A 22,572-nucleotide genomic window follows, 5' to 3' on the forward strand; every position below is an offset into this window, starting at 1 on the left:
TCCCATGAACTGTGAGATTATGACCTGAGCCAAAATCAAGAGTCAGATGCTCAACTGACTGAGCCACCCAGGTGGCCCCAGACAATCTTTTCTTTAAGTTTTACTAAGTTTTAAATCAGTTCTTACTAATATTCTGATGTAATTCTTATTTTATTAGAATTAAGCCTCTAAAATTCATTACTATATATTTACATCACATGGTATGTTTAAATTAAAAATTTACATCTGTTAGAGTCTCTTATTTTTATTTATTTATTTATTTTCTTGATTTGGCTTACAAAACACTCTGCTTTTTATTTTTTCGAAGAATAAGCTCTTGAACTTATGATCATTTCTATAGTTTTCTGGCTTGCATTCATTGGTTTCTGCCTTTATCTCTGATGTCTGGAATGCATCGTGTATGTGGGTGTCATGCTTTCTAACTTCCAAGTAGAGTTTCTGTGCATTTTAAGTTTTGTTCCAATTTGCTAGGTTTGCTCTGTCACTTCTGGTAGTCTAGGCACATGTGGCTCTTTAGATTAATTAAAATGAGTGAAATTAAAAAAAATCAGTTCCTTCAAGGCAGTAGCCACATTTCAAGGGCCCAACAGCCCCGTGTGGCTGGCGGCTGCCATATTGTGCACCACACAGAGAACATATCCATCATTTTGGAGAGCTCTGCATGACAGCGTGGCTGGAGAGTCTCTCTTTTTGAAACTTGTTTTTAATGTGTATTTATTTTTGAGAGAGAGAGAGAGAGACAGCATGAGCAGGGGAGGGGCAGAGAGAGAGGGAGACACAGAATCCGAAGCAGGCTCCAAGCTCCGAGCTGTCAGCACAGAGCCTGATGCACGGCTTGAACCCATGAACTTCAAGATCATGACCCGAGCTGAAGTAGGACGCTTCACTGACTGAGCCATCTGGACGCCCCCTGTTGAAGATTATTTCTGGCACTGGAGTCACAGAAGTTTGTTTTATGCTTCCCACTTTTTGTCGCTTTTTGTAACCTCAATAGGTTTTCTTTGTAGCTGGTGAAAAATCAACTTTTATAAAGGGTCCACTGATGCTTGGAAACAAAGTGAATCTTCCATGAAGTGTAAAGTAAGAGAAATGCCTTAACTAAAGCTTATTAATTATACTATTCACATGCTCTCATTTGTACTTAATTTTTAAAAAAAATGTTTATTTATTTTTTTAAAAAAAATTTTTTTTTCCACGTTTTTATTTATTTTTGGGACAGAGAGAGACAGAGCATGAACGGGGGAGGGGCAGAGAGAGAGGGAGACACAGAATCGGAAACAGGCTCCAGGCTCTGAGCCATTAGCCCAGAGCCTGACGCGGGGCTCGAACTCACGGACCGCGAGATCGTGACCTGGCTGAAGTCTGACGCTTAACCGACTGCGCCACCCAGGCGCCCCCCAAAAATGTTTATTTTTGAGAGACAGAGAGAGCACACACGTGTGCACAGAGGAGGGGCACAGAGAAAGGGAGACAGGATGCAAAGCAGGCTCTGAGCTGTCAGCACAGAGCCTGACACGGGGCTTGAACTCACAAACCGTGAGATCATGACCTGAACTGAAGTTGGCCACTTCACCAACTGAGCCACCCAGGCTCCTCGTAATTTGTATTTATTTTTGGCATATTTGGGCTTCCCAGGGTTGCTAAGGGAATTTTAAAGTCACCAGCCATGGCACAATGAATTGTATCACTTTTGCATGCTCAATCAAGAAAGGCTCAGGACTTACCTATTTATTTTTTAAAGTTTACTTGTTTATTTTGAGAGAGACAGAGACAGTACAAGTGGGAGAGGGACAGAGAGAGGGAGAGAGAGAATCCCAAGCAGGCTCCACACTGTCAGCACAGAACCCGATGTGGGGCTCAAACTCATGAACCATGAGATCATGACCTGAGCTGAAACCAAGAGTCAGATGCTTAAGTGACTGAGCCACCCAGGCACCCCGATTTTTTAAAATCAAGATTAAAACATCCTCCTTCCCCGTTTTCTCCAAATGTTTTTCTCTTGGATTCTACTTTGTTTGAAAGTGATATTGCTGGTTTTTGTTTGCATTTGTTTAGGAAATATTGCCCATTCTTTCATTTTTAACCTCGCTGTAGTATCTAAAGGTAACTTATTCTTCAAAATAATCTGAGGTGAACTTAGGTGATGTAACATTAACCATTTTATTATTTTATTTTATTTTATTTTATTTTATTTTATTTTATTATGTTGAGGGAGAGATAGAGCATGAGCAGGGGAGAAGGGCAAAGAGGAAGGGGGAGAGAGAGAGAGAGAGAGAGAGAGAGAGAGAGAATCTTAAGCAGGCTCCACTCTCAGTGTGGGGCCTGATCTCACTACCCTGAGATCATGACCTGAGCCGACATTAAGAGTTGGACTCTCGGGGTGCCTGGGTGGCTCAGTCGGTTGAGTGACCGACTTCGGCTCAGGTCATGATCTCACAGGTTGTGAGTTTGAGCCCCGTGTCGGGCTCTGTGCTGACAGCTCAGAGCCTGGAGGCTGCTTCCGATTCTGTGTCTCCCTCTCTCTCTGCCCCAACCCCACTCATGCGCTGTCTCTTTCTGTCTCAAAAATAAATAAAACATTAAAAAAAACCAAAAAAGTTGGACTCTCAACAGACTGAGCCACCCACACGCCCCAACATTAACCATTTTAAAGTGAACAGCCCAGTGGCATTTAGTACATTCACCATGTTGTGCAGCCATTGTTTGAAAACCTCCTGTCCCTCTAAAGTAAAACCTCCTATCCACCGAGTGGCTTCTTCTGATGGCCCCTCCCTACAGCCCTTGGCACCCCCTGATCTGTGTTCTATCTCTATGAAAGGTCATTTATTTGTAACTCTCTTATTTATAACAGATTCCTTCCCTGACCCTAATGGTCTGCCCTTTTAAGTGCATGATGCATCTTTTTCACTCTTTGAAGTAACGCTCTGACGGCCAGGAGCAAAGTAACTGGACTTTAAAAGGTCGAGGGTAACGGCTGAGCAGTGAAGAAAAGCTAGCGGGCAGCGCTGTTGCCATGGGGTGCCTAAGAGACGCAGTAATCCGGAACCCCAAAGGGCACGCCCCCCATTACATCATTACCTGGTGCTCCGCACTCAGAGCACAGGGACGGTGGGGGGGGGGAGGAAGGGGAAGGGAGGGAGGGGCGAGGCATAAAAGACAACAGAATAAACTGGCCCTTGCTCTAATCCTGTCACTCAGACATCATCTGCCCTCAGCATATTGGTACCACTGAGGCAGGCTAGCTGGATTATCACTTCCCGTATCAACAGCACCAAGCCTTTGCCCAAATCTGAAGCATGTGTTGGTGTTCAGGCAAACAGTCCATTAGCCCTCTGTACGAGATCGCCTCTTTACGTGCCAATGATGTCCTGTCCCTCCCTTTGCATTTAGGGGCAGCTGCTGGCTTTTCTCAGGAGCACAAGTAATTCAGGGCTGATAAGAGATTTAAGGAAGAGTGAGTTTGGATCAAAAACAGGAGAAAGACTCTGGCACCTCAACCAGACCTTAACGTTCCCATGTACGTATTTTTACTTCTCTCGGATCAAACCCCACAAGGAGCTGGATGTACGGTTGAGAGGACGTATCCACATATCAAAGAGGTGAGCGGTACCGGGCACGGTGCTCATCACTTCTCACTGCACCCCCGCCCCCGCCCGTCTCCCCAGCCAACGGACCATGAAACCATCCACGGAGGATGCTTCCTGGGGCTCTGACGGGGGAGCTGCAGATGGAAGGGCTACAGACTGGAGGCACCATCGGCAGTGGAAGCGACGGGCACTGAGACAGGGCTGACTTACCATCAAATCCTTGGTGGTGCTTTTCCTTTCATTAGGCCTGTTTGCCAAGGAGCCTTGGAGAAGGAAGTTGCGGTTAAATGTTTTAATGGTGGCCACTGAAGACGCCTCAATGTTTTCGGCTAAAAGGAAACACATGGAAGTAAGTGGAACCCAGGAGCGGGGCCGAGTGTTGAGGAAGAAAGACCAGGTGTCCCCATCACCCAGATTTTTGCTCTAGACTTGGCATCTCATTGCAGTCCACAGGTCTGACTGTAGAATCTCTAAATTTTGTGTCTATGTTTATGATATGCACCAAATGAACTCAAGAATTGTTAGCGGCTTTCCAGGAAGAGGTAGCTTGGAGATAATTGAACACAGTTCACAAATCCTTATTTGCAATTCTGGACTATAAAAGGCTCTAAAGACAAAATCTTTATAACTTTGGGGCCCAAACTGTCTGATGGGAAACCCTGACTTAACTGACATGTGGCCATTTAAAATCCTGGTCCATCCCACCCAGTGTGAACATTCTCGAGCTTTGCTGAGAGGATTTAATGTGTTTATCAGAGGCTTCCCCAGACACCAGAGGGAGGGGACTGTTATGAAATATACGGTACATATACCGTCTTAGCTTTCTGACGTCGAACACGTCCTAAGACATATATTTATCCAAGGGTTTCACATGAGGGACCGTGGATCTGTAATAAATTGTAATTGTATAGGGTCTCATGGAATATAAAGTAGGCATTCAATAAATGTTTGTTGAAGAAAAGATCGGTGGAACCAAGACTCAAACATCTATCTTCTGTCTGTCTGTTCTTCTACTTTGTAGATCTAAATTTCTGGTTTGGCATCATCGTAAGCGGCTCCTAAATCCAGGGAAAGTGTTCAAAATGCCCAGTGGATGAGGATGCCACCCCGGCATTGCTGGACTCCCTTCTGGGCGGGGCGCTGTGTTAGATGCCTTCGGTGTCCTGCCCACGTTTCCCTGACATCACCACACATTCTGTCATTCAGCACATTCCGGAAGCATGTGACCCCAAGCACCGTCACTCCCTTGGCTCATGCACGGGGTGGGGCAGAAGTACCAGGGAACTAATGCCTCCCCACCCCCACCGGAAACTTCAGGGGCTGAGGGCTGACAGCTGATACCCTCATCTTCCCGTTCTTTGGGCAGAAAACTCTGAGGTGCGGTCAATACTGTCTCCCAGGAAGTCCCCAGCAGGATTCAGCCTCATGTGCCCAGAGAAGTAAGCTATGAACTAAATTGCACTGTACCGGGGTGCCTGGGTGGCTCAGTCTGACTCCCAATTTCAGCTCTGGTCACGATCTCGCGGTTCATGAGTTCGAGCCCTGCATCGGGCTCTGTGCTGACAGTGCAGAGCCTGCTTGGGGATTCTCTCTCCTCTCTCTCTCTCTCTCTCTCTCTGCCCTTCCCCCGCTTGCACACACACTCTCTCTAAATTAATAAATAAACATTAAAAAAAAAAGACATTGGACTGTACTGATTTAATTTCCTTCCCTGAATCATTTCTCTTTTCCTACCACGATTTCTTGCAATCATGTTCCAAATCACATCCTTGTCCATGGATCTGCCTCTTGGGGGGATTCAAGTCAAGACAGATTCTCCACAAGAGCACTTCTAGGTAAGAACTCCCCGTGAGGTCTGGTTCTCAAACTCAGATCACCAAGTCACTCAAAGTCAGGCTTAATTCTTTGAAAGCTCTGCTACTGTTTTCCTTTAAGCACACCTTTCACTGGTGGGGCAGGCAGTTTCCTCCTCTGCTGCCTTGATGTGTCTATGGTTTGCACCTACAAACAGAACACAGCAATCAATACGCCTTTGCAAAGCCAAAGATACATTATCTTCCAAATTTTCCAGGTGGTGCAGTATTCCAACAGAGGGAGTGAGGGACAAACGCACCTGGTTCCTTTGCTTCTGATCGCGTCTTCTTGTGAGGCGGACACACGGTGCTATGTTTAATCCTGCAATGGTCAGGGCTGAAATCCGGCTCTCAATATCAGAAATCTTAATGCAACAGAAAGACAGAATTGGTAGGTGAAAAAGCACAGGAGGGGAGAATCTTTGTTAAAAGTGTCAGGAACCTCGGGGCATCTGGGTGGCTCAGTCGGTTAAGCATTGGAGTGCGGCTCAGGTCTCGATCTCACAGTTTGTGGGTTCGAGCCCCGCGTCGGGCTCTGTGCTGACAGCTCAGAGCCTGGAGCCTGCTTCCTTTTCTGTGTCTCCCTCTCTCTCTGCCCCTCCCGTTCGCCCTCTGTCTCTCTCTCTCTCAAAAATAATAAAAAAATTAAAAAAAGTGTTAGGAATCTATAAAGATTAAATCTGCCTTTATGTATGTTCATTTACTCAACTTGCTTTTTTTTAAGATTTTTTAAGTAACCTTTACACACAACATGGGGCTCGAACTCACAACCCTGAGATCAAGAATCCTGTGCTCTACTGACTGAGCCAGCCAGGGGCCCCTCATTCATTCAACTTCTACGAGGCCCTTCTCCATCTAGTGCCATAGTAAAAAAACAGCATAGGTTTTTCTTTGTAAATTTACATGTCTAGCTTGGTAGCTCCAGACTGTATCAACACCCTTGTCAGAGTATTTCTGGGGATAAATGGAAGCCTGGGGCATGATGGGAACCGTGGCCCAGGGCCTCCTGGCTCAGCCCGGGGGCGGAGGGTGTGAAAGGTGGTCAGGGAAGGCTTCTACAGCAGGCAACACTTGATGTGAACTTTGAAAGGCAGGTATGATTTAGAGGCCCTTCCATCTCCCATGACTCCATGAACCAAAACCGCAGAGCACCGGCTCTTAGGAGGGAGGTCCAACAGCCCCTGGTTCAAGTCCATTTCTTTCACTAAAAGGACAAGTGCCTTGAGAAACTCCCTCTTCTCCCTGGGCGTCAGTTTCCTTGACTATAACATCAGAAGGTCAGAGAGAATTTTTTTCCCCAGCAGAGTCTTAAGGCAGATGCAGGGAGCAGGAGCCCACTCAGGGCCCAGAAAGAAGCCTGATCCATCAGGTCCCCAGGGTTGAAGAAGACAACAGTCCCTGCTCCCGGAAAAGAGCATTAGTATGTGCTGCCATCATGCGAGGCGCTTTAAATATGCGAACTCGTTCACGCTTCGCTCACGGACTCATTCGTGAACCTGTGACGCAGGTGCTTTGAAAGATGGGGAGACCGTGGCTCCAAGGGTAAGTAATGCGGCCAACGTTTCACAGCTGGTCTGGGGCAGCGCTCCGGATTCATGCCAACGCTCATGCTCTTGCCACACCGCCAGTTCTCAGAGGATGTGCCGTGGGGGACACAGGAAGAGGCGGGAGCGGGCCGGTGGAGGGGCGGCAGGAGGCAGGGGTCCCAGCCGTCTTGCTGCTCTCCCCACGCAGCCTGAGTGTTACTGGGGTGTCAGGCAGGAAACCTGAAAGGCGGCTGCAGCCAGTGTGCGTGGGCTCTGCCCTGAGGTCCCCCCTCCCTCCCCTATCCCTGCACTCTCTTGAGCTGCTCGCGACACATCTGTCCTTTAAGGGCAGACTACAGGGAGTGTGAGGCTTCCTGCTCTGACAGCGGCCCGCAGTTGGGTTCCCGGATCGAGACAAGGTCCATAAAACCGAAGGCAGGGCTGATGCCCTCCTCTGCCAATGAAGGGCACTGATGCGAGTGTCTGCGGGTCTGAAGGCAGCACCGACACGTTTCTCAGGAAGCCACACGGCGCAGGCTGGTGAAGAACGTGGCCGTGAGGTCAGAGAGGTTAAAACACTGGATCCATCACCTGCTAGTTATTTGACCTTGGGCAAGTGGGATAACCTTTCTGATCCTCAGTCTCCCTAGAAATGAAAGGGGACACATCACGGAGCCCCTCGTGGAGTTGCTGGAAGGATTCATTACAATGATGAGGTCAAGCGCCAAGTACAACTTTTGGCACAAAGAAAGGCTCGCTGAACACTAGGTATTATTGATAACGTTACTGTAATGTTTAAAAACGCAGAAAAACCAGGCACATTCAAACACAGAAAATGGTAGTTTGGACTCCAGGATTTTCTCCCATAAAACGGCTCTTACAATTGAAGACTGGAGAAATCTAGAAGCAGGAATAACTAATTATCCAACATAACCCTCCCAGACACCCGCAAATAATATTACTTCTGGCTAAACCATTCAAGAAGTTATTTGCTGCAGAGTGTACCCCAGAAAAGAAGAGATTTGATCCCGCTTTCTGTAGCTTTATGGCAAACGGATTAAAGGTTCGGTGGCACTTATGGGAAATGATTTGTATTTGGGGAGAGACGGTCTTCAGTCATTCTTGCTGATAATGAATAGTTGACGGGGCCATGTCCAAAGAGACCACACCTATAGCACACAGTGTTAACGCACCCACAGGGTGGAGAATGGGTGCTCTCACACTCTCAAGAGTGCTTCCCGCTGTCAGTGGCGGTTGTGATTTTTGACTCTCTAAAACAAAAATCCCGGTTGAAAAAATAATTACTGTGCAAGACTGTCATCTTCTCTCTCCATAGGTGGTTTCTACTGACCCCAGTTTTCCTAGGATACTGTTTAGGGATGCAAGGTGTCCGTCCGTGAACCAGGGGTTTATACTGAGCTTACACTGCACGTCTTACCAGCACGTCTCAAGGACCCCACTTTGAGCATTGCGACTTAGTCCACAATCAATTCTGATCCAGAGTCAGAGGCCACGGGGATATCCGTGCAAGCTGCAAACAAGTGTCTTCACAAGCTAATATCACAATGATACTATCTGTCTTACAGATAATATCATTTGAGTTCTGAAAAGGCCATATCTAAATCATCAAAATACTGGTCTGAGAAATCTTTTCTTTCCTTCTTTCTTTCTTTTTTGTTTTTCTTCCTTTCTCTTTTTCTTTCTTTCTTTCTTTCTTTCTTTCTTTCTTTCTTTCTTTCTTTCTTCCTTTTTTTGTTTTTCTTCCTCTTTCTTTCTCTTTCTTCTTTTTTGTTTTTCTTCCTTTCTTTCTCTTTCTCTTTTCTTTCTTTTTTGTTTTCTTCCTTTCTCTTTCTCTCTTTTCTTTCTTCCTTCCTTTCTTCCTTTCTTTTTTGTTTTTCTTCCTTTCTTTCTCTTTCTCTTTTCTTTCTTTTTTGTTTTTCTTCCTTTCTCTTTCTCTCTTTTCTTTCTTCCTTCCTTTCTTCCTTTCTTTTTTGTTTTTCTTCCTTTCTCTTTCTCTTTTCTTTCTTTCTTTCTTTTTCTTTTTTGTTTTTCTTCCTTTCTTTCTCTCCTTTCTTTCTTCTTTTTTGTTTTTCTTCCTTTCTCTTTCTTTCTTTCTTTCTTTCTTTCTTCTTTTTTGTTTTTCTTGCTTTCTCTTTCTCTCTTCTCTCTTTCTTTCTTTCTTTCTTTCTTTTTCTTCTTTTTTGTTTTTCTTCCTCTTTCTCTCTTTTCTTTCTTTCTTTCTTTCTTTCTTTCTTTCTTCTTTTTTGTTTTTCTTCCTCTTTCTCTTTCTTTCTTTTTTGTTTTTCTTCCTTTCTTTCTCTTTCTCTTCTCTTTCTTTCTTTCTTTCTTTCTTTCTTTCTTTCCTTCTTTCTTTCATAAAGAAATCTACATTTTCAGTTTCATTCAGCTATTCACCCCAGTTTTATTCAAAGTGCTAAAGCCGTGTCAGATGTCAGGCACTGAAGTTACCGTGTTAAGCTAGACAGCTATTGTCATGTCCTCATGGGGCTCTTAGTGTATAGAGGGGAAAAGGGCATCAAGTAAGTCATCAACAGTGTGATACAGGTTAGGGGAGGGTGGTCTTGAGATGCAATGGGACCCTATATAGCAAGGAGATCTGCCTGTGGGTCAGAGGATTTGTCAAAGAGGAAGGCGACAAAGGTTTAAAGAAAATTCTGATATATTATCAAGGCTATAATTTTTTAGAAGGAGGGTTGGGCGGAATCCACCCGAAAGGACCATGCGAGTGTGCTAGGGGGCTGATACAAAGGCTTTGCAGTAATTCTTGTGGAAGATGGGGTGCTCTCCCCTCGTTCACGGTGATCCTCCATCTGGGCGGGAGGGGGTTCTTACCTGGAGCTCAGCGTGGTGAACCTGGGCTGCGGCCGTGGCCACCTGGTCCTCCAGATCCGCCAGTTCGGTCTCATCGGTGCCACTGTGGATGCAGCGGGCGGCATCCTCCAGTTCACTCAGCTGGCCTTCGAGTCCATACACGGTGCCTGCCGCCAGGTACACCTGCAGAGGGGGTGCAGCCTTGAGCTCAGGATTTGGAACCAGGACTGGTGGCATCCCTTACGGGCGCCCAGGTGATTCAGGCTCAGCACTGGGGGAAAAGCCAGGGAATGCCCCCGTCTATAAACCTTCTTCACGCTTAAATGGTGGCATGAGGTCTTACCACCCCCTCACCGTCAACTGCACCTCCCTGCCTCAACTTTCCGGCAAGAAAAAGCAACTTATAAGTTTTGAAAATCTGATAAAATACTCCAAAGTACATGGCGTCAGCCACATAAGTTGCAAATTTGTCCGGTGATTCAAACAACCAGAATACCAAGACAGAAGAAGCAAAGAACAACTCGTGATGTGATTTTTCCAATAAAAACTTTGTTTGAGGAAAAATAAGACGAAAACAGAGAAGGAGGCAAACCATAAGAGACTCTTAAACATGGAGAACAAACTGAGGGTTGCTGGAGGGGTGTTGGGGGGGGTGGGCTAAATGGATGATGGGCATTAAGGAGGACACTTGTTGGGATGAGCACTGGGTGTTATATGTGAGCGATGAATCACTAAATTCTACTCCTGAAGCCATTAGTACACAGTATGTTAACTAACTTGAATTTAAATAAAAAATTAAAAAAAATTAAAATTAAAAAAATTTTTTTGCTTGGCATTTAGTAATTGAGAAAAATTCAGAAAACATAAAAGACATGAAATTAATTTAAAACAATTTAAAACATTTCGAATGAATTATCTCTGATTACCTACAGCTTGCCTGGGGCAGGTGAAGGGCATTAAAAGGGACCTGAAATTCATAGCAGGAAAATAGTTTATTTCTTAGAAAAAAGCGCGATGTTAAAACAAACCTGTCCACTCTATTCATCTGTCAAGGAAGGCAGTTTTTTGAGAGCTACTGAAAATTAAAGAGAGTCAAAGGGAGTGATGTGAGGAAAAATTAAAGGGAAAAAAACGTTGACTCAGGAGTTAATACAGCGATTGCCGTAAAAGTGGGCAAACAGGAGGTAGGATTGTTGGAATCATTCAGACCACGGGAAGAGTGAAACAAATCCCTTCTGCCTACAGAATAACGTGGATGAAATGACCAACAACACCGGACCTCTTTGATCTAAAGAAGCTAATTACTTACGAGGGGTTTTTTGAAATTTAATCAACATCCACAAAGCTCTAAGCATGTGATTGCAGCAATTTGGAGTTGATTTGAATGAAAACACACGGTGGTCACACAAGCTCTTTTAACTTGAGTTAAATAAAGCAGAGTTGGGATAAGCCAAGAGCTTGTGCACACAGGACAAGCAAGCGTTTTGCACTGAGCTACACCGAGTGTTGGTGAGTTGGGGAAAGAACACTGAGAACCCCGTCAATTCCTTAGCCCGATTCCTGCATCTCCATCAAAACTGGTAATTTTAGGGGCGCCTGGGTGGCTCAGTTGGTTAAGCATCTGACTTCGGCTCAGGTCGTGATCTCACAGTTGATGAGTTCCAGCCCCTGTCGGGCTCTGTGCTGACAACTCGGAGCCCGGAGCCTGCTTCGGATTCTGTGTCTCCTTCTCTCTGCCCCTCTCCCACTCACGTTCTGTCTTTATCTCAAAACTAAATAAACATTAAACATTTTTTAAATAATAATAAAAAAAAACTTGGCAATTCTACACAACATTTCAGAGTGCAGCAAAGGCAGGTGCAGGTCTGATGAATGAGCACTGGTGCCACACCAAACACAATGGGCTTGGCTGGGGGGCTTCTGGCACTGACTGGGGTAGTGGACGTCTGTCGCGTTAAGCAATTCGTCAGTCGCATGGTGGGCCACGAATCAAATGTCTGTTGACAATTGCCATATTTCAGTTTGCCCTTAGTTGTGCATTTCTTGGTCATATGTGAGTATCAGAGAACTTGTGTTTCTAAAAGATCCTCACAGTTTAATAGAAGACATTTATTCTTTGCCTTGAAAACAAGATACACTCCTTTATTGTTTGTCACATGAAGGAAATGATGAATATTTCAAAGCTATTTGAGTGTAGAAAACCTTAAAAATTAGTCTCTCAAAAGTTCTAAAGTTCAAATTTTCTCTTCAGAGGGAAAGAAAATTGAGGGGAGAGAGAAAGAGAGAGGGAGGAAGAGACAAGGAGAGAGGATAAAAGGTAAATGTATTTTGATAAGATAATTTTATTTTTTAAATTTTTATTTAATTTTAAAAAATATTTAATTTCATTTAATTAAAAAATATATAATTTTGAGAGGGAGAGAGCAAGCAGGGGAGGGGCAGAGAGAGAGGGAGACAGAGGATCTGAAGCTGGCTCTGGGCTGACAGCAGAGAGGCTGACATGGGGCTCGAACTCATGACCTGAGCTTTAGCTTTTAGCTTTAGCTTAACCGACTGAGCTGCCCAGGCACCCCTTGATAAGGCAATGTTATTTTATTATTATTAAAAAATTTTTTTTTAAGTTTTATTTATTTGAGAGAGACAGAGACAGTGTGAGCGAAGGAGGGGTGGAGAGAGAGGGAGAGACAGAATCCCAAGCAGGCTCCTCACTGTCAGTGCAGAGCCCGAACCCATGAAACCATGAGATCATGACCTGGGCTGAAACAGAGAGTCTGACGCCCAACAGCCACCCAGGCGCCCCTGGATAATTTTAAATATAAACTTACAGTGTTGCACGATGAAACAAAATTTGGAATTATTATTTAAATGAGACCAATAATTTGAGTGAGTGTGACAATGGGGTTAAACACAACTCGACACGACTTGGGTCTCAAGAGCCTGGATCTTTCCAGAAACACACAAAACTCAACATCATCATACCCTACAGCTGTAGCATCTCAACGGTCTCTTGTTTTGTCTTCAGCATGGTCATCCGCTAACGTTCTTTGCTTTCTCTGCCAAATCAAAGCAATATGAAATAGCTCCAAGCCTCCGAGCTCCCGTATGAAATAGCTCAGTGAGGCCAGAATGTTCGTCTTTTACTCTGCGTTCCCTGAAAGCCTGCTCTCCTCGCACGAGGGGGAAGGGAAGGTTCTGTGGTTTGGCACCGACGCGGGCTGAGCGGGAACTCACCGCCACGGTGATCGAGCCGAAAGGGCCCGTGATGGTGATGATGGTGACGACACACATTTATGGAGCCAGGCGCTGAGCCAAGGGTTTGATGTGACGTTTCTTTACTGCTCATGGCAGTCCCTGAGGTGGGTGCTATTACAGTCACGGTGTGAAAGAGGAGAACACTGGGTCCTGGAGTTCCGGTGACTTCCCCAGGCCTCAGCTGGGAAATGGTGCAGCTGGGATTTGAGCTCCTGGGGGCGGATGCCAATTCCCTTGCCTTTATTCACCCTGTCCTATGGTGGCCTGATACTCAATCTTGCTTGCCATGTTATGTTATGACTTTTTACGTTTCGAACTCTGACCTGAAAGTCCTAGAGTTACTGTGGTTATAGATCAACATGACTTTGGATCTGTTGCTGGGGCTAAAATAACAAACGTTAACATTCTATAACAGTGGAAATGTTATTCTAATCTTAAAAAAAAAAAACCAAACCAACAAAAAAACAACCCATTTGAAAACCATGAACCTGGAATTGCTGGCTGACTAAAGGCCCACTTTTGGCCAGAACCAAGGCTACCATTTTAGTGCAATCTGTGTCTTCTCCAAGCTCCAGCCACTGATGCCCATGACCCCATGGACTGGCTCCTGGTTCAAAACGCCCTTCTCAAAGTGGGTCAGGGGACGCGGACAGGTGTTTCATTAAGGAGGGACTTGAAATAACTTTGGTCTCAAGAGGCCTTGTGGTCAAAGCCTGTAGGATGAAGAGAATGAAACATATTTCTTTGCTGCAGGACTTCTTGGAGTCTTTAATGTGCTAATCCATATCTCAAGGATCCTAGAAAGACACTATACGGATTGATCAAGCTGATTTGGTCTTATCGCATCTCATCAGACTAACCTTCCATGAAACACATTCTAGAGAACTAAGGCTAGACAGGAACCGATAGCAATTCTTTGCTTGCTCTCGAGGGCAGAGGAGCACCTGATGAGCCAGGACCATCTCTAGGGCCACAACCTCTCCGGTGCTATAGGGGTACCCGAGAGCCTTGAGGAGGAGGACCGACAACACCCTCTGCCCGGTCCCGGATTCTGTGGCAGAGCTGGGGCCCCTCAAGGGGAAGTCCCCCGGTGTCTCCAGCCACTACCTACGCGACGGATTTGGTGTTGCCAAAAGTTACGGGGTAGTGCGGAAAGGGAAGTTGGGACTGTCCCTCTACTGTCTCTGTGCTGGGAATTACGGGGTGCCCCAGGCTGTCTGGAAGTTCCTCAAATGGTGGCAGTGGAGGGGTGAGGCAGCTGACTCATCCCTCCTACTCATAACCCTGCATAAATCCACAAGATGGCCTCTGTGGGTCCCTACTGCCCACACCACAGGTCTGAGAATGGTCATGCCCGTTCTTCTGTGGACTCCTAGATCCATTTTCCACTCTTCTCTGTCCCACTCTGTTCTCAGGCTGCCCTGTGTGGACCTCATCACCCAGGCCCCCTTGCGGGTTGGGCCGGTGGGAGACACCAGCAGGAGATCAAAGGCAGGAGGAGAAAGAAGTTAGTCTCCCTTCCCCTGCTCCCTCTCTGTGGGCTTCTTGGTGACAGCTCCCACTAGGGGGCGATCCCCCAGGCTCCAGCTCTCCCTGGGCTCCAGTGCCCAGGGGTGGTGACCGCTTGCCCGCCTCCCCGTCGACTGCTACTCCCTGGGGGCTGCAGCATCCCTGGACCTTACCCACACTTCAGATTGTAGTCCCTTCCCGAAACTTGCCTTTCCCAGCCAAGTCCCTGCAGGTACAATGGAACCCTACAACCCACAGCTGTCAGCGAGAGCTTCAAACACAAGAGACGCAGGCACGCAATCCGAGGGACCGAGCTCCCCGTGGTGCACAGGGGAGGCTGGGATTGGCCCGAGGATCCCCCCGCCTGCAAGGGAGCCAAGAGCTGATTTCACAGTGCCCAGCCAGGCAGCAGGGGAGAAGTGTCAACACAGAGAGACTAAGGGAATTCTGAAGTCCCCAAGCCCTACTCTAATTAAGTGGATTAACAAGGCACCTTGTGAAAACAGGAGATTCGCCACGTGAACGACATTTTTTTTTGTTATCGGAGGCAGCTCTGAAACCTTCAGAAGTATTTTTGAAGGTGGAACATTCTCGAGCCAATGTTCTCTTTCATTTCCGAGTCCCCGGGCTGGTCTGCGGTGGCCAATGTTCAGAAGGTGACAAGAGGTGTCCCCGTTGCTATTTCTGACAGTCCCCATCCCTGAGCACAAAGGAGCCAGACAGCGAGAAAACGAGGAACGTGGGAGCCGCTCTTTAGAACACAGACAAAAGCCCCAGTTTAATTAAATCACTGCACGCAGAGGCCGGTTTGAGAATCTCCCTGCCCTTCTGCCGCTCCACTGAATTCCATCCTGGAAACCGCAGAGCCAGACCCGCCCAGGGCTGTGATCTCTGTCTCTAAAGAGAGAAAGAAAACAGCCATCCCTTCTCTGACTCAAAACCCAGAGAATTCAAAGGAACGGCTATGGAGCTTCTTCTGAGGTGCAGTTTGAAGAGCTGGACGGGGGGGGGGGGGAAGGGAGGAGGAGGAAGAGGCAGTTAACTCTTGGGGACCAGGAGAGGCCTCTCCCAGGACCGCGCGGGGGTGAAGTAAACTACAGACGCTGGGCAGGGGTGAGGTGCACTACAGACGGCGGCCTGCCACGCAGTCCCTGCTGGGGTTTGGGACCTCTCACATCGGCGGCTAAGTGGATGTGTTTTGAACTGAAAGTGTTAAGGAACCCCAGGAAAGGAGACGTAGCGTGTGATAAAAGGACGTTACAAAATGAAACCCCCCACGATATCCCCCTTGGAGGGCAAAAAAGGCAGGCTGTCTTCGCTTTAAGTGTGTGCCACGGGAACCCACGGTTGTCATTTAAATCTGAATATTTCACGCACTGTATTTTTTTTTTTTTAAATACAATACCTTGTAAAACAAATGAACAAACAAAACCCCACACCCCTTGCCTGGTGAACCATATCTTGACTTTCACTTTTTCACTTCTATGTGTCCAGGGGATTACGGCCACTGTAGGACCATCAGCACTGAAAGAACCGTATTACAGACGTATTTAAAGAACAGAGGCCCGGCGCATCAGGAGCAAAACATTTCTTCCGGAAAAAAAAAAAAAAGAAAAAAAAAAGGACTTCATTCATCTGAATCTTCTATCAGGTAACCACATTCTTTGAGCACCTCTGTGTCAGGCTCTGGGCAAGGGCTGGAGCTCGTGATGTGCAGGACCCTGGTCTTCAGGGATTTATACACCTGATTCCTAATCTGGGGGCGACTGCACCTCCGTGCATCTCCCTCTCTGATGTTTGGCAACATCTGGAGACATTTCGATGGTCACAGTTAGGAGGGTGCTGTTACTGTTACCGGCATCTCGTGGGTAGGTGCTGGGGTGCTGAACATGCTCTACCGTACAGGACGCCCTCCCCCCACCCCAACAAAGAATTATCGAACCCAAAATGTAAGTGGTGCCGATCTAATGGGGATAGACGAGTGGACAGAAAGGGCAGCCAAGTGACGTTAACTGGCAGACAGACCTCTGCTCAGGTTTTATGGGAATTCAGAGGGAGAGAGTCTTTACCTTTTAAGATAAAGCGACTATCGGCATTTCTTTTTTTTTTTTAACCTGGAGGCATTCTGATTTGTCGTTGTTGCCACTTTCTGCAAAAATTGCCTCTACCAACCGGTCCTGATTTCTGGGAGCTGCATTCCTGACAGCACCCCCAAATCAGGGTTGGTTCCTGCTGGGTGTGGGAAGATGGAACCACCCGACTTCATTTGGTATCTGATTCACGGGCAGGACTCTGCCAGCTGGTGATGGTGAGTGTGGCCCAAGGGGCTAATGTTCCAGATCTCTCTGTGTCACCCCCTCGTCTGGCGTGTTGGCAAATTCTCATCAGACATCTCTGAAAACGCTCGGCGATGAGCGGGGGTACTTATATGGAAGAATCTGTTCCCTCCATCCTTTCCTCCCGAGGGAGGCTAGAAAAACGCCCTGCTGGCAAACAGACCTGTAAGCTGGGCGGACCACTTGTGACCTAAGTTCTGCGGGCAACCACGCCCTTGCCCTGCAGTGGCACTGGGAGTGCTCCACCTGGATCCTCCCGGGGCCCTTTTGTAGTTTCTGCATCGCCCCACCCCCCCCAGCTTCAGTGTGCCTGGGTTCCCACCCGCTCAGTCCTACACACCAGACCGCCTGGGGCTAGTGTAGACAGAAGTGTCTACCTTTGGCTTGCTTGCCGAGAGACCGAAGTGCCTGCTGGCTGTAGAAAAAGCCAGTTCCTTTGGCTCGCGTCAAGACAACCCTGAGATGCAGCTAACACCCCAGGGCTCCCTACAGGTCAAAGCGACTCTTGGTCTAAGGTCACACCTCTGCTTGACCCCTTAGCTTTCCCCAGTCCTTCCCCGCTCCCTGATGAGCCTCCCTGGGGGAGCACTTCCGAAAGAAATCGCCTGCAAGCCTATCCTCTCCTCAGGGTCGGCTTCTGGAGGACCCGGCCTGACACCCTCCCTGAGGATATACTTGCTACGTTGTGTGGCGTGCATGTGTCCTTGCACTGTCTGTGACGGGTCACAACGTCATCAGTGTCTTCTCACGTTTGCCCGAGACGGGGAACACCCACACCGGCTTACGTTTTCTTCCAGAGAAGTCAGCTGCTCATCCAGTCTCACTTGGTCTGTCCCAAGAGGAAATGTCCCCTTCTCTCTGTCGGGAGGGACAGGTGGGAACTCCCAGGGCCCTGCGGACTCTGCTATCAGCTCCTCGGTGGCGTTGATGACTTTCAGGACTTCTGTGGAGATGTTGCAGAGAGAAACAGCAGAATACTTCTGTTTGGCCCAATAACAGAAGGGGACAGAAGACAAGAACAGCACATTAACAATGACAAGGGAATTCCACATTATCTGGTTGCTCATCATGAGACTTATTCCACCACAACACACATAAACATCGCTGTGCCGAAGGAACGAGAAGCTAAAAAAAAAATCCACACAGCAGGAAGGCACCTGGAGGAGGCCTGATTCGACACGGCCTCGCTTCTGGGACTCACATCGGGTTATCTGATCCCTCGAGAAGGAAGGAGACCTCAAGCCGAGGCTACCACATCTTCGGCCCACTGCTGGTGGTTTTGGACGCATCACCTCACTGTTTGCATGGCATTCTAGGTCCTCAACAGAACGTCAGTCACAGACTCTGTCAAACCACATCCATGGTGTGGTCTGGTAGGTCCGGACTGGATGTTAAGAGACCTGGGCTCCAGAGCCGGTCCTCCCTTCATCTGGTGCTGGGATCTCGACCAAGTGACTTCGTGCCTCTGGAACTCTGTTTTGTCATGTGTGGAATGAGAGTGGAAGAGTTTCCCTGCAGGGTTCGGTAGCCCCCCGTGTGTTAGCTCACACACACCTCTTCTTGAGCCCATTCTCCCTTGTTCTCCTCTACCACAGAGGCGGGACAGAGCACTCCACTCCCCACCCCTCTGTAGCCAGGGGCAGGCATGTGACACAGTTCTGCCCAGTGAGCCCGACAGGAAAGCCTGCTGAGGGGGTCCCTAGCGAAGCCGCTGTTTTCCTAACCCAGTGAAGAGATCTAGTTGATGTTCTCCTACCCCACTTCTTTTTCTGTTATCTGTGGCTGAAAAGATTCCTCACCGACGTAAGTCAGTTCCTGCTTTTCATTCATGGCTGGAAATTACAATCAGGATCTGGGCCAAAGTCATTGATGGAGCAGAGGCACTTCAACCACCAAGAATTATCTGCATCTTCGAGTTCATCAGGACATAGAACATCATTATAAGCTGGAGATCAATGTTTCTTGATAGTAATGGCATCCACCTATGATCAAGTTTATTTATCCTATCGAAGGGTTTGTAAATTGGAACTCAAATATTGCGGATGCACGTGTGTGTGTGTGTGTTTACCATTTACCAGTAAAGTGTTTCAAGAAAATCTGGAATTTTAATCCCTTTGGTACCTTCTAAGGTACCCTTCTGACTCACGTACCCTGGCCAAAATGTTAATGGCAGCTATGGCTCGATTTTGCAAAGCCTGTTCCTCCAAGCAGATGATGCTACTGCAGGTTTTGTTTTGCTGGAGGATTATTTTTTTTTAAATTATTAATGTTTATTTACTTTTGAGGGCGAGAGAAAGAGTGTGAGCAGGAGAGGGGCAGAGAGAGAGGGAGACACAGAATCTGAAACAGGCTCCAGGCTCTGAGCTGTCAGCACAGAGCCCGACGCGGGGCTCGAACTCACAGACTGCGAGATCGTGACCTGAGCTGAAGTTGAATGCTTAACCGACTGAGCCACCCGGGCGCCCCAGAGGATGTTTTGACACCCTTCCCAATTCACTAGGGAATCAAAGTGTTTGAGTGACAAATCAGTGAGTGAGTCCACAGTCTAGAAACTGGCTCTGGCCTTCCATGCACATGGTCTCCTATCTGTCAAATTTTTGTAGGCTTAGGGCGCCTGTGATAAGAGGGCCCCCCATCTAGCCCGTCCACTCCACAACAGCTGCTTGCCTGACCCAACGGCCACACTCCTTTCGGTTTAAGGGATTTGCTATAAACCCAAACAATTCGGTCTGCGGTGTCAGGAGAAGGGAAAGGAAGGGACAGTACACCGACCCAGTAGAATAGGGCCAGCAGCCAGTGCCAACTCTTTATCTGAGGAGGGACTTGCAGGGGCTACCCCGCCACTTTCCAGGTCGCTGGGACTTGCCGTGGCACAAGGCGAGGATGAACGGGGCTCGGCATGACTTTGGCACGACACGGCTATACCACTGTCGGCTCGCGTCCGTTTCAGAAGAGGCAACGTTGTAGGTACGAAAGCAGATGCGTTGCCCTGCTCTTAGCATGTGAGTTCGTGTTTAGAAACTCTGCCCCCTCTTTGGTAGAAGAGGTGTCCTTGTACAGTTTTTTGAAAAGAAAAACGTATGACTAGGAGACTCCGAAGAAGAAAAAAGGACCACAGCACACTAGGAGGGAAAAGTGTGAAGATGGACACACGTCCCCAGTGGGCGCAGGGTCATTCAAGGGCCAGGGTTATTGATGGGAAGGGTTTAAGAGGTGCTTCGCCAGGAAGGGTTATCTGCATCCTGACTTCGACTGAACATATCGCGTCAAAGCTGGGCATCCATGTTGCTTGGCGGCCACTGTTCCATTCCATCCATAAATAGTGTTGTTTATTCAGCCACAGGGGTTGCACGCTGGAAGCCAAACATTGCCCAGGGGCATGCTTTTGGGTTTTTTTTTGGACGAGAATGCCTTCCTTGAGACATGTACTTCCCAGGTCTCTGCAGTCCCCACATGGCTCACCCTACATATTTCATTGGGGGTGGTCTGTGGTGGGCAGGCTCTGCTCTAGGTGCTGGGATCAAGCAGTGGACAGTGGATGAAGTCCCTGCCCTCGAGGCACGGCTCTAGTCCTACCCCCGCCACTGGACGTGCAGACATACTTTCCTGTCCCCTGAAGGCCGTCTGCATGTGCCGCTGAGTCAGAGCGTGGGGTCCCCGGCGGCCGGTCCGAGGACAGCAACCACAGCTTTAATGGGAAGATCTGTGGTCTGGGGGAAGCCCCGGGAAAGTTCAGAAGCAAACTAGCCGCCAGCTGGGGGACATGGCCAAAAAGAAAGAAAGAAAGAAAGAAAGAAAGAAAGAAAGAAAGAAAGAAAGAAAGAAAGAAAGAAAGAAAATGAAAACTGGACAAGATCTCTCTGGTTGGTGAGCCAGTCGGCGGGACCACTGCCCTCTGTCTGGTGGTGAGCTCTCCGTGGGCAAGTGCAAACTGGAAACCATCAACCCCAGCAGGGAATCAGGTCTACTTGTCCACTACAAAGGGCTGACGGGGCTTTTTGCCTGGACGTGGGGGTGGGTGTGAACAGTGCGTGCACTGGAAGCTAAGATACCTGGGATTTAATTAGCCACATGGCAGGAGCAGGGCTCCAAGCCTCCCTGCTCCTTGGTTTACTCGCTGGTCCAATTAAGGAGACCAGAAGATTTGGTGCAGGGCTGACACGGGCTTGTTATGTAAATGTCCCGCTCCCTGCCCGGTCCAGAGTTAAAAGTAGAAAGCACCTTGTACATTTACGTTAAATAAAGCTAGATTTAGCACTGGACGGGATCTTGTTCAGATGAAAAGCTGGTGTGGACCGGGGTGCTGGCAGGGAGCCCCGTGTGTGGGAGAAGTGAAGAGGTAAAGGACCCTCTGCTTTATTGCTCATAGCCCCAGAGAGCCGAGCTGAATGGCACCAACAGAACACAGTTGGAGAGCCCAAAGCGAGCTACTGCGGTGGCTGATGGTACTCCAGATAGCAATTATACGATGGGTCCAGTGGGACAGTTTCATGGGAACAAATAGGGAGAGGTGAAAGTGTGGACATTAGCCCACAGAGTAGGGACAACTACCAAACGGGAAGGTGGCCTCACTGACACTTGGGGCCGAGGCCCCGCAGATGACAAAATGAAAACGGCCACGCAGGAACAAATTCAACCTCCCAGCTGTCAAAGAGATACAAGTTAAATGGCAAATTGTATCAGGCACCAGATACCCGTGCGATTCCCATTTAAAATGCTTGTGTGGGGGGCCCCCGGATGGCTCGGTCGGTTAAGTGTCCGACTTCGGCTCAGGTCATGATCTCACGGCTCATGGGTTCAAGCCCCGCTGACAGCTCAGAGCCTGGAGCCTGCTTTGGATTCCGTGTCTCTCTCTGGCCCTCCCCTGCTCATTCTCTCTCTCCTCACTCTTTCTCAAAAATAAATAAATAAACATTAAAAAAAATAAAATAAAATGCTTGCGTGGGCCAGCATGACTTTGCATAACTTCATGGAGACTTCATATGGAACATCACATCCACCAGGCCGACTTTGCTACCTCTGGGGCTGAAACAAACGGTGTACACTCGGGGTACAGAGAGGGTGATGAGATGCTCTCCGGTGCCCTCGATCGCTCACAGCAGCAGCAGAACAAGCAACCTCAACAAAGACTCCTGTTTCCTGTCCGCCTGTAACCTACAATAGGACCGATGCAGACCTTTCAGAAGGTTACGTACCGCTCGAAGGCGGGGGTCCTGCCACGGGGGCCATTTCAATGGCAGAAGAGCAGGTCAGGACCCAAGTCGTAAACCCCAGCATCCTTCTTCTCTCCCTAGGGACTGCAGAGATTAGCCTTAGTGATTTCTCCCTCCTGTCCCCACACACTCCCTATTCAGATAAAACATGTTCTGGAACAAATTCCTCCTCCATTTACTCTTCCTTAGAAACTGCTTTCCAAAGGCATGCAGACTGCAGGGTGTTGCCAGGAGGAGATTCTGAGGCTGTGGAGTTCTACGGAAAAGACGGTTTCCATCCTAACCATTAGCTATTCTTGCTTATTAGCAACCCTTGCAAACTCTCCTGAGATTTTTTTTTTTTTTTCCGGCGTCATCATTCATTTCAAAGCTTTATGCTGGACAAAGAAATGCAGACTCATTTCAAGCTGGAACAGACAGGAATGTTCCTTACCAGAATACCCCAAGCTTGCCAACACGCAAAG

General features: G+C 47.8%; 1 protein-coding gene and 2 long non-coding RNA genes across 9 annotated transcripts in view; 2 read left to right on the top strand and 1 right to left on the bottom strand.

The window, feature by feature from the left end:
- MYRIP (myosin VIIA and Rab interacting protein) overlaps positions 1-22,572 on the bottom strand; it is a 374,212-nt gene that overhangs the window by 5,876 nt on the left and 345,764 nt on the right. For 6 of the 7 annotated variants that reach the window (XM_019810899.3, XM_045037827.1, XM_011286243.4 and 3 more), the window contains 5 exons: positions 17,681-17,875; positions 9,820-9,981; positions 5,701-5,805; positions 5,528-5,588; positions 3,798-3,916 (listed from right to left, as the gene is read on the bottom strand). In XM_019810899.3, coding sequence (XP_019666458.3) covers positions 3,798-3,916; positions 5,528-5,588; positions 5,701-5,805; positions 9,820-9,981; positions 17,681-17,875 — 642 coding nt within the window. Of the gene's footprint in view, positions 1-3,012; positions 3,433-3,797; positions 3,917-5,527; positions 5,589-5,700; positions 5,806-9,819; positions 9,982-17,680; positions 17,876-22,572 lie in introns of those variants that run through there. The other variant, XM_019810901.3, reaches the window with a different exon arrangement.
- Positions 2,877-5,176, top strand: LOC123380177. The gene is made up of 3 exons (XR_006585647.1): positions 2,877-3,018; positions 3,391-3,936; positions 4,609-5,176. It is a non-coding gene; the product is annotated as an uncharacterized LOC123380177 (long non-coding RNA).
- On the top strand, positions 14,893-16,155 carry LOC123380179. Its single transcript, XR_006585650.1, has 2 exons — positions 14,893-15,540; positions 16,054-16,155. It is a non-coding gene; the product is annotated as an uncharacterized LOC123380179 (long non-coding RNA).

Source organism: Felis catus, chromosome C2 (assembly GCF_018350175.1).
Source record: "Felis catus isolate Fca126 chromosome C2, F.catus_Fca126_mat1.0, whole genome shotgun sequence".
Lineage (NCBI taxonomy): Eukaryota > Metazoa > Chordata > Mammalia > Carnivora > Felidae > Felis > Felis catus.